We start from the raw sequence: 12565 nt of genomic DNA on the forward strand, positions 1-12565 counted from the left end.
TTAAGAGTCCCACAAGCTGAGGTACACCTGGAACTTTGTGTTTTCTTAAAGACTGTGGCCAAGCAAAAGAAAATGGACAGAAAGTGGTACAGTTAGTGTTTAGTCTCCACTAGAAAAGACCTAGAATTTCTCAAAGCAGTTCTTCCTAATCCATTGAGGTTGTGTAAAAACAGCACCTCCTTAAAAGCGTATCCTAATTATTACCATGTATCTATGTGTTGAAGCCACACCCTTTATAATTTCTAAAAATAGCTTTATGTTACTAAGGATATTTTTGCTCCAAATAGGATTTTAGTTTCTCAAAGTTTCTGCATGATCCTAAAAAATAATACTTTTTTAAATGTATATAACTTTAATGCTTTTAATTTTCTGTGTATACTAACCAAGTTCATAGTGAAAGAACTTAAATAACAAAAAGAATGATATAAATAGGTTGAATATTTAAAACCTTACATGCGATGGAATTATTGAAAACTAATCTATACTGTTTTCCTTAAGCTGATAAATATTGTTATTTATCATGGTATAGGAATAAAAAAGTTTTATTCTCTTCTTACAAAACCTGTTCATTCATTAAACATTTCTTTTCAGCCACATTCTATATGCCAGTGACTGACCTAAATAGTAGGCCCTTAAAGAGCGATGATTTTTTTCCTGTACTTCTTAGGAGTATATGATCTAATGAAAAAGAAAAACAAGTTTAAAAATTTTTTTAAAAACAAGTTTAATAATTTTTTTAAGTGCTAAAATAGTGCTATATGTATATAGGATCCTAGTGAAGTTCTCTACTTGGAAAGGCCCAAGAGGCTTTTATATTATAGGTTAGAAGTGACATTTGAATTGAATTTTGAAGGATCAATAGCAAAGTGAAGGAGACTTGCAAATACCACAGTTGTTCTTATAATAAACATCATAATTTTACTTTTAAAGACCGTGTAATATGAGAAAGTAAACTTTTATATCACATTAGCTGTGACTTTATCTGAGGCATTTTATGTTAAATAATTTTTAGAATAACATTCTAAAAGTAAGTTTGATGTTGCATGTGTAATCCCAGCACTTGGGAGGCTGAGGCAGAAAGATCATTGTGAGTTCGAGGCCTCCCTAGCTACAAAGTGAGTTCAAGACCAGCCTGAACTTCATAGTGAGACCCTGTCTCAAAAAGACCAAAAAACAAAAAAAAAAAAAGTAAGTTTGAGTTTCTTGAGCTTTGTTTAATAAAATAAAAAACATGTTTTAAAATGTGTATGTATAGAGCTGGAAATACTAATTTTAAAATTTTAAGGAAACAGCCCTCAGACCAGTTTGATTTTCTCTTTCTGTCCAAAAAAGAAAAGTCAAAGGACAATCTCTCTGGAGCCTAGATTTAAATAGCACGTACTATACCTACTAGATTCTAGGTTTTTAAGAATAATGTGATGTTATTATCAATTTTTTCAGGGTTAGCTTTCTTCTACAAAAATGTTGGCAGACATATTTCAGATGCTGATCTGCATTTGCCACTATCATCAAGAAGGAGCATTTTAAGTGGAACTAACTTAACTAGTACTATACTAATTAATTAAATTAATATGAAAAAATTTCCAGTTCACTGAAGAATCTATTGGCAGTTTCTTTCCACAGTCTTCTTTCCCCTGTAAGTCTAAAAGTAATGACAGAGTAGCTCTTAAAAATAAAGACTTTATTCAGGAATTGCAGGGGATTGCAATTTAGGATATGCATGTAATCCCCAGCCCTGGGATATCTTTATAGAAGTAACTAGTCTGGGAATTGTGGTTTCAGAGACTCCTTGTAATAGTTCTTATTAAAAGCATTCATGCAAGAAGGTTCTTCCTTCATGGCCTCCCAGCTCCATTTTGTTTAGGATTGATATATTTGACTCCATTTTGGTATGACAACTTTTACACTTTTAAAAAGCATACAGGTTATGGGGCTTGGGATTTAGCTCAGCGGCACAGTGCCTGCCTGGCAAGCGTGAGGTTGTGAGTTCGATTACTGGTACCAGAAGAAAAGAAAAGCATACAGGTTAAATCCAATAGAGATAAAAGCTGAAATGTTAAGTCCAAATTTTATTGAAATATATATCATGGCATTTCTTTACTATGATCATTTGACATTTTAGCTCAGGTAAAAATACTGCATTTAAAAAATTTTTGATATGTTTTGCTCATGCATTTTTGCTTAAATTTTCTGTTGCTCTGAGAAACAGTGATGTATATGGCGCAGCTGAAACTAGGAAGATTTTAGAGGATTTTTTTTTTTTTCTTTCAAACTTTCTTACTTTCTCTTTGGAGACACTAGTGCACTAAAAACCTGATTTGGAAAGGTTAGAGCAGGAGAATTGCAAGTTCAAAGCCAACCTAACGAACTTAGCAAGACATTATGGTATAAACCTGCAATCCCAACTCCTAGGGAAACTGAGGCAGGATAGCGAGTTTAAGCAAGACCCCACTACAAAATTTAAAAAAAAAAAAAAGATCTGGGGATATAGCTCAGTGGCACAGCGCCTGCCTGGCAAGCATGAGGTCCTGAGTTTGATTCCCAGTACCAAAAAAAAAAAAAAGTTGTCAAAAAATTATAAAAAAAAAAAAAAATGAACATATTCACAAGGCTAAATTTGTGTCTCACTGCCTGGTGGCTCTTAATCCCCAGTGGTACAGGCATGACAGTCCCATCTGGTGGTACAGACTGTGCAGTGGGGCAGTCATGCCTGTATCACCAGTGGTTCAAGCCAATGGAAATGTGCTAAAAGGACTGGAGATGCAGCTCAGTGATAGAGCACCACTGAGTTCAAACCCCAGTACCACAAAAAATGAAGTAAAATAAAACTTGAAAAGAGCTTGGAATGCAGTTGTTTGGTAAAGCACTTGCATAGGATGTGGGACCCTAAATTCAATTTCCAGCACTATAGGGAAATAAAAAACAAAACTAAAAAAAGACTGGTTTTTCAGTTCAGCTGGCTTGATGCTTATCATGGTAGGTTAGGCAGTCTGGCAAATAGGAGAATGAGAATATTCAAACCTAAATGGGCTGGAATGTTTATCACCGTAGCATTTAGTGTTTTCTGTACATATAAGTTATATTTTAGAGTATACTGAAGGAAAAATAAACACTATTTTTGATTCAAGTTTGCACCTGAGTTATTTCTAATGCAGCCAGAAGGAAATGATAGATTCTTAGTGATTTAACAGAAAAAAACATTTATTGTGTCTTTATGTTCATTTTACTAATTAGCTGTTCTTATTTATTCCTTAGCTTTAGTTTTTCATATTATATACGTATACACTTTTTCTCTTCCAGAAACCTCCAATGTCAAACAGAAGGTCAATTTCTCAGAAGAAGGTACTTCCTTTTTAAATATCATACAATGTATTCTTTGTCTTTACATTACAAGCACTTTGATAGGTGTTTAAGAGCAGAAAATATCTTTTTCTTTGGGAAAAAAATCACGAACTATTAAGATAAACAGGATAAAATCAGATAGAATGACTGATGGGAAACCTTATGTACATTTTAAGCATCTTTTTCTCTGAGTTAATTTTGAGCAAAGCTAATATTTCCATTTCTAGCATATGCTTGGCCTTTGCTTAATTTTCCAAGTTGTTTTCTCTTTGAAAAATACAGGTATAAAATTTAGTTCCTTTTCAAGCTAGCATAATCTATAATTTAGTCTTCTACGTACCATAGTGTTTATATGTGGGTATATATATACGTTAACCTATATTTATACATACTTATAAAAACACATCTGTATACCCTAATCATGTCCAGATTTAATTACATAGCCATATTTAATTTTCTCCCCATAAAGTAAAAATTTTTCACTACATAATGCTCACCTGTTCATTTTTGACTACATTAAAGTCTCAAAATATAGTCTTTTAGGTATTTCTTTGAATATTTGTTTAGGAAATAATCATGTGCCTCAGAAAACAAGTACATGCATTCAGTTTTAGCTCATTTAAAACTTTGTGATTCAAAATAGTAATAACTTTTTAAAGACCGTCATTATAATGTTGACTTGACTTTTTTACATCCAGAACTTTTAGGCAGTAGAGACTATACCCCAGTTTGTTTACTTCTCTATAGGAGAAACTGAAGATGATGACCAGGATGGTTCTTACAGTGATGTCGCTACTGTTAAAGTCAGATCCAGGGATTCTGTTGAATCTAGAGGTATCGTTGATTTATATACGTATGTGTCTTCTTGTAGGAGCTATCTTTTTAGTTCAAATATACAGGTATTCTGTGAATTTCCTTTTTCTTTAAAAATACTTTCTAAAAAGTTAGCTACTTTTGACCAGGCGTAGTGGCACATGAATGTAATCCCAGTAGTTGGGAAGCTGAGCCAGGAGGCTCACCATACGTTCAAGACCAGCCTTGGTTACATAAACGAGTTCAAAGCCAGTCTGGACTACTTAGTGAGACCCTGTCTCCTCCACCGCCCCCCAAAAAGTAACATACTTTTAATATTTATTAAAATTACTGATTCTAGCCAGCCACAGTGTTATATGAATGTAATCTCAGCTACTTGGGAGGCTGAGACCACATGTTCACAGGTTCAAGGCTCGCTTTGGCAACTAGTGAGACCCTATTTTGAAACTAAAAATTTAAAAAGGCATGAGGCTGTAGCTCAGTGGCAGAATGTTTTCCTAGCATGTGCAAGGCCCTCAGTTCAATCCCCAATAATACACAGAAAAATTTACCAAGTTAGTGTTAGCAATTTCTAATTGCAAGAGTTAACTGAATAGAGAAGAAGGCTTGGGGTGCTGGGTAAATTTGTAAACTTCAAATAAAGAGTATAATTTTATATTTTAGTCCCACAGAAAAATAATTCTCTACTTTTCCCTTCCCACCTCGTGAGAATTTCTATAATTTTTTAAAAATTATTTCATTATTTCACTTTAAAAATGAGCTGGGACCTAGCCCAGCCCCTGCCTTACCTGCATGAGGCCCTAGATTTGATCTCTGGCACCACAAAAAAAAATTTGTTTAAGTCCATAAGCTATTTTATGGGCATTTGGTATTCTGTATATTTCCTACGTATTTTTTCCTGTCTTTCTCCCCCCCCCATAGAGAAATCTTAAAAAGAGATACATAATACTCCAGCATAGCAGTTAAGAGCATGACCTCAGGCTGGGAGTGTGTCTCAGTGGTTGAGCACTTGATTAGCTTGTGTGATGCCATGGAGCCAGAATTCCCAGGTTTGAGTCCTCTACTTACTAGGTACCTACCCTTAGATGGTTGCTTAACTTGTGTTCCTCAATCTCCTCATCTGTGCTGTTGGGAGGATAATTTGATTCATACATAAATGCGGAAAGTGCTTGGCACATAGTAAGTATCATATGCATAAAGCTCTAAAAATCAGAGACTAAACCACTCATATAACCTAGTTCACTGCCATTGCCGCTGGCGTATAGCTGTTTAGAACTACATAAACTCCAGGTCTTTATTTCCCTTTGAAATCTAATAAGTTCTTGTGCCCTTATTGAAGCATATATCTACATGCAGAAGAAAACTCTAACTAAAGAACAAGGTGTTACTGGGCACAGGAAGGCTGAGGCCAGAAAATGACACGTTTTGAGGCCAACCAAGTAATTTAAACCCTGTCTCAAAAATAAAATGTAAAAGGACTGAGAATGTAGCTCAGTGTAGACCACTTGCCTACCAGGCAGAAGGCCCTGGGTTCCATCCCTAGTTCAGCAAAAGCAAAGAAGGAAAAATACAAAAAAAAGAACAAAGTATTGAGGTATATTAAGAAAATTATTGGTCTTCCAAAACTATTCTGGGTCTTCTGGGCCAGTCATTACTAAAAAAAGAAAAAAATACTAGAATTTTTTGTAATTTTTAAATTTCACCCATTAAAAATGTCTATTTTTGTATTATAGTATTCATAACAAATTAGCTAATTTATTATTTTAGTACTTCATATTTTTAATATTAGAGAAATGTTTCAGGGGTGGATACTCAGAAATTTTGTAACAAAAATAGTATACTATCTATAATTAGTACACTTTCAGAAGTCAAATGCTTCTGTTTCCAAAATAGCAGTCTGACTGACCACTTTTATACAAATTTAGTTATAAATTCCACTAAATGAAAAAAGTTTAAGAAGTGTAGACTAAAATACCTAACGCCTTAATACTTAATACTGCATTTACTGAACACCATACTTTCTTGCCCTCTTTCCAGAGAATCTTAAGGCAAAGTGTGTATTAAGGATTTGGAGGGGGTATGCCAGTAATCGAACTCAGGACCTTGCATTTGCCAGGCAGGCACTGCTCCACTGAGCTATATCCCTGGCCCCATATTAAGGGTCTTTAAGAAGAGCCATTGTAAATTCTCAAGATTTTCCCTGTCTCAAAGGTTTTATTATCTGTTTACTTCCTGCTGTGTTTTGTATCTTTAATAACACAGCTAGCTAATTTTTTTGATACAACATGAATCTTTTAAAGTTTTTTTGATAAATTATGCACCTAATAGTAAAGTCCTCATGATAAAATGTACACTATGGGGCTGGGGATTTAGCTCAGCGGCACAGCACCTGCCTGGCAAGCGTGAGGTCGTGAATTTGATTCCCAGTACCGGAAAAAAACAAACAAACAAACAAACAAAAATACACTAAACTGGGCATGTTGGTGCATGCCTATAATCCCAGCACTCGGGAGGCTGAGGCAAGAGGATTGCTGCAAGTTCAAGGCCAGCCTGGGCTATATAGTTAGTTCAGGGGCAGCCTGAAGTATACGGCAAGATCCTGTCTCAAAAAATAACTAAAGAAAGTACACCAAACAGTTAAATATTGCCAAGCATGGTAGCTCATACCTATAATCCCATCTACTCCAGCATCTGACGCAGGAGGATCACAAGTTCAAGGGCAGCCTAGGTTATTTACTATCACCCTATCTCAAAATAAAAAAGGCTGAGGATATATCTCATTGTTCCCTGGGTTCAATCTCTAGTACTGTTTTAAAAAATACATGAATTTTACTGGGTTGTTTTGTTTTCTTTTGTTTTTAAGATCAAGCCACTATATTATCTGGTCAGTGTCCAGAATCAGTTTGGAGATTACCACAAAGTAAGTAAAGCCATGCTTACAGATGTACCTATGACCATGGTCCAATTCTGTTCTTCTTTTTAAAGATCTTTACAGTGTAATATAAATAAAAAAGACATGTAGTAAACAATTAAAATAAAACTCCCCTAGTATCTTTCTACCTCTTGATTATGTTTCTTGAGTTACTCTCTATTCTCAAACCTGAGTTTGAAATTTAAAAAGTGACAATACAAGTCTGCTGGGCCAGGGATATAGCTCAGCAACGCAAGCGCAAGGTCCTGAGTTTGATTCCCAGTACAAGAAAAAGAAACCCAAAAAGCAGAATTTCCAATAAAAGTCTGCTGCTTCCTGTGATTTGTTGAATGTTTCCTTGCAATATCAATATGTTGATTTGCTTTTAGTTTGATATAGTAGTAGTTTGAATCTTACAACTTGGAAAATTTTCATGATATAATGTTAAGAAAATATAACACAAAAAATATTAGAAAGTAGTATGCTACAATGCTAACAGTGATTGTTCAGGACAGTAGACAGGGTGGCATTTTTCTTTTACTTTATTTTTGGTATTTTGCAGATTATCTGCCTTGGATATGTTTCTTAGATTATATGAAATAAGACTGATTTTCTTTTTCCATTTTTAAATCAAGTCCCAGAATTTGAGTTACTCATCAGTCAGCTGAAAATATCCTTGTATATAAAATCTTCAAGAAGTTTTTTCTTCCTACATGACTTTCTTTAAAAGACAAAGAAAAAGCCTTTGGAAATCTATTACAATCATTGTGTTCATAGAATTCCATTTTATATGATTTTTAATTTTAGTTTTTAGCAGATCCTAGACTAAACTGTAAACTGAAATATAATAAAATGAATAAGCTGCTGAAACATTAAAAGAAAGCCTTTTATGGAAAATCACCCTTTATGTAAATAACTACCTTATTTTGCTCCAAATCTTTGACTTTTAAAAACCCTTAAATGTATCTGCCTATGTAAATGATGTACAAAATACTTAGAATTTGATGAAAGAGTAGATAAAAAAGCCTGTGTCCAATTTTTTTAAGTATGTTGTTAATATAGGCTGAAAGCAAATCTGTATCTTATTTACCATGTATTTCCACACTCAAGAGTCTGCACATAGTAGGTACTTAACAGATACAATATTCATAAATTTTTAAGTTATACATTCCTAGAATACATTTTACAGCTGGCATGTATTGCATTTGTATTCAGAAAAAGTGAAATTGCAAATAAATTTATGTTGATACGTTTACCAATGGATAGAAATAACTTGTTTCTTGAAGGCATATTTTAGCATTTACCTTATTATAATTACTTATGATATCATTTTCTTTTTTGGGGGGGTGGGTATATGTGTATTGAATGTGTAATTTTTTTTAAAATTTCATTTTAAAGAAAAGTAACCAAAAAACAAAATTGCAAAACGATATGATAAGAGGGTAACAAATGCATATTGTTATCTTTAAATTACTCAGAGTACAAGATAACAGCATCTAATTATCCAAACAATTTTAGCACAAACCTATCTTTTCAGTGAACTTTTATATATTTCTTTTTCATTTTGCTTTTCCCTTCCGTTTCTCTATTCCCCACCCAGTTTCTCTTTCCTTTTGAAGTTTGGTCCCATTTTACAATATCTGTTACACATTTTGGATCTTATTTACTCTCTCAGCTTCTCATACTAGGGAGACAATATGATCTTTACACATGTGCATCTGGTTTATTTCACTTAAGAGTACAGCCTCGAGTTGTGTCCATTTACCTATGAAAGTCTCCAGTTAATCCTTCTTTATGGCTGAGTAATACTCCATTATATAAAAAGACCTCACCTTTTTTATCCTTTCCTCAGTTAATGGGGATTTGAGTTGTTTCCAAGATCTGACTATTACAAATTGTGCTGTTGTAAATGTGGGTGCACATATATCACTGTGGTACAATGTTTTTAATTCTTCTGAGAAGATACCTAGAAGCAGAGTAGCTGGGGCAAATGGGACCTCCAATTGTAATTTTGTGAGGAATCTCCACACTGATTTCCACAGTGGTTCCCCCAGTCAACATTGCCACCAACAATGAAGAAGGGTTCCTTTTTCCCCCGCAGCCCCTCCAGCATTTGTTGTTGGTTGATTTCTTGATAATAGCCATTCTTTCTAGGGTGAGATAGAATATGATGTCATTTTCTAATGATTCCATACCATCCTTTTATAGTTATCCTTAAAAACCACTTCAAAATTTGATGTAGGATTTTACTTCATGACTACTTTGCAATGCCCACAAATTGCCTATGTAATACATACCATCCTGTATGGTATTATGTATGGTTACAGACTTAGTCCCATTACTTTCAGATATGTAATCTCAGGAAATTACCAATTTGTTTTCCCTTATAAAATATGGATAATAATGCCTACCATGCAGGTATAAAAACTTTAGAAAAAGAATTAAGTAAAACTACACTTGATACCTAGTAATCATTGAATATGTTTAGCTTTTTATTCCCTTCCTAATGCTGGAAATTGAACCCAGTCTCACACTAGGCAAGCACTGTGCCACATAGCTACATCCCCAGCCCATAGCAATTATTTTGATAATAATTATCTTAAAACTGACGTCATGTTACTTCCACTCTGAAAATTTTGAAATTTAGAAAAGGGAAAGATACATTTATTGTATATTTTTGAGACTGGTAAGAGAAAGGTTTGATTTGGTTTATAATACTCATAGAAAACAAGCAAAACATCTATAAAACATCTCCTTTGTTTTAATTTTTAAGTGTTTGGTGATCCCTGTTCCTGTGCTCTGTTTTAGGACAAGACTCCACAGCTCATAATAAGCAACCTTCTGTGCTGAGTAAGTGGTCAATAGTCCTTCTTTTATAGTCACTTATTTCTAAACTTGCCTCATTCTACCAACAAAAATTCTAATAGGATTTTACGTCATTTTTCTCTCTTCACTTTTTAATCTACCAATCATTGGTATTATACCTCATAATTACACTGTGATGTAGAAATATATTCAGGGCTCTTTTACCATGAGTAATTTACTTGGAAGAGTAAATGGTTAACTTTTCAATTAAATAACATCAAAACCTAGTGATGTTTTTTAATTAAGTCATTCACATAGACTGAAGGACTTATGTCTTACTTACTTTTCACATTGCTGAGACAAAATACCCAACACCCAGATTAAAGGAGAAAAAGTTTATTTCAGCTCACAGTTTGTAGAAGTTTCAGTCCATAATCGGCTGGTTCCAAGGCAGGGTGGCACAGTAGACGGGCATCACAAGCAGAAACATGGTAGGCAAAAGTTTGCAAAATGAAAGGATGACCACAGCTCTTTTTATTCCTTACATTTTATCCAGGGTACTTAGGGTGGGTAGCACTCACACCCTTGATGCTAGTGCCCTTGAACCTTGCATTACCATAATCAACCCCAGTGCCACCCACTCTAGATCCAGCCACCTCTCAAAAAAGCCCCACCTATGAGGCTTTAGGGGGACGTCTAGACACAAGCCATAACAACTTACACATAATTTTGTCTGTTAGGTTGTAATGCAGTGATGGCGAACCTTTTAGAGCTTTTAGTGGTACAAACAGCTCACCGCAGCATGCATGCCATAGTTTCTCCATCACTGTTATAATGTATTTATCTGATACCTATTTTGCTATGGGAAGTAGTTCGTCTTCACTGATATCCTTTGAAATTCTTTTACTTCACAAACTATTATCTTCATTGTTTTCCTCCCTACTTTATTTTTTTCTTTCTGATAGATTTGTCATACAACACTGGGCTATGATATAGACTTCCAAAGTATGTGAAATGGCATCTCGATATATGAATTTGTTTCAGGCTCAGGATATCAGAAAAACCGTCAGGAATGGTTTGAACAACATACAAGAATGAGAAATAGGATGCAAAGTAAGTAAACTTATTTGCTGTGTTTTTCTTGATTATCTAATGTACAAAAATGTTCAGTTGTTCAGATGAGCATTTGGGTTGTTTGTGATCTCACTAATAGAGAACAGCTATGATTATGAGTTCAGTTTCCATTATTGGACTGGGATTAGGTGGACTGGGTATAAAGCATAGGTAGCAATGTGAGAACGCCAGTGGATGACAGATGTGGGCTTCACAAGCTGTCCATTTGTAGCAGCAAGCATACATAGTAATGAAATTGTACTTCTCTGACAATCCCTGGTTTTTAGTTCGCAAACTTTATAATAATGCTTATAGCAGCTGTACACACCCATTCTTTTATGTAATAAGAGCCAGGATGCACAAATTGTGTTTCTCTATTCAGGTTTAGGATGGATTAAGTGTCACAGAATTTAACAAATGCCAGTAAATTGATGTGATGAAATTTTACTTTGAACTCATTGCCTGTTACAATTTCTGTAGAAATTTGTCCACGTTACACCTTGACTATATTAAACTCATATGTGCGTACACATATGTTCTCTGCCTTAAACAACCTTCATTCTTTATTCATCTATAGTGGTCTCAAGGTCCTCAGGTGTCCCCTTACTTTTATTTAGATAATATAAAAATCTCTTTAAAAAATGTAAAATAATATAAATAATATAAAAATTGTGTGTCCCTTATTTATGGAATGATTAACTCTGTAACTGGACAAGATAGGCTCTCTAGCTTTGTTTTTCCATGAATAAAGTAGTTATGATCACGATTCATTTTTTCTTAGCAGTGAGGTTTCCTCCACATACTGATTCGGCTCTCTAAAACTGCAAAGACCTTTTTCCCCTGCCTTACTATTGGCTGTCATTTTTTTTTTTTTATTGTTGTGTGTTCTATTAGAAGACCATGTCCTCTCATAATTTGCTCTTTCTGACCTATTACAGTTAGGAAACCTAATCATTAATTATTTACTTTATTAGAATTGTATTTATGATAAGAATCAAAAATGAAAATTAAACTTACAGACCTAAAAAATACTATGGAAAGTGAAAATGCACGAGTTTCAGTGTATTTACTATGAGAAATTTAGAGGTTTTCTATTATTTCCTAAGTTCTTTATGTTTTTTGGTTTTTGGATTTGGAGGGGGTTGGGGGGTTTTTTGGTTTGGATTTTTTTTGTTTGTTTGTTTGTTTGTTTTTTGTACCAGAAATTGAAATCAGGACCTTGCACTTGCCAGGCAGGTGCTGTGTGTCTGAGCTACATTTCCAGCTCTATTCCTTAGTTCTTAACTATATATTCAGGGTAATTAATAGCAGGTAAGTGACTTCCATATAAATAAAACTGATACACATTGTTACCAGAAATCAAAAAAACTTTTAACTGGGCATGGTGGCACAAGCCTATAATCCCAGAACTCAGGAGGCTGAGGCAGGAGGATCATTGCAAGTTTGAGACTAGCATGAGCTACAAAGTGACCTGAAGACCAGCCTGAACTGCATGGTGAGACCCTGTCTCAAAAAGACAAAAACAAAACAACAACAACAACAAAAAACACTCCGGAGGCTGAGGCAGGAGGATCATTGCTA

General features: G+C 34.4%; 1 protein-coding gene across 7 annotated transcripts in view; it reads left to right on the top strand.

Annotated features, from left to right (window-relative positions):
* Tor1aip1 (torsin A interacting protein 1) overlaps window positions 1-12565 on the top strand; it is a 29553-nt gene that overhangs the window by 8512 nt on the left and 8476 nt on the right. For all 7 annotated transcript variants that reach the window (XM_013521233.1, XM_013521247.1, XM_005374964.2 and 4 more), the window contains exons 5-9: window positions 3301-3342; window positions 4090-4176; window positions 7019-7075; window positions 9875-9916; window positions 10916-10984. In XM_013521233.1, the coding sequence (XP_013376687.1) occupies window positions 3301-3342; window positions 4090-4176; window positions 7019-7075; window positions 9875-9916; window positions 10916-10984 (297 nt within the window). The remainder of the gene's footprint in view (window positions 1-3300; window positions 3343-4089; window positions 4177-7018; window positions 7076-9874; window positions 9917-10915; window positions 10985-12565) is intronic.

The sequence above is a fragment of the Chinchilla lanigera genome, unplaced genomic scaffold, assembly GCF_000276665.1.
Source record: "Chinchilla lanigera isolate Chin_1 unplaced genomic scaffold, ChiLan1.0 scaffold00005, whole genome shotgun sequence".
NCBI lineage: Eukaryota > Metazoa > Chordata > Mammalia > Rodentia > Chinchillidae > Chinchilla > Chinchilla lanigera.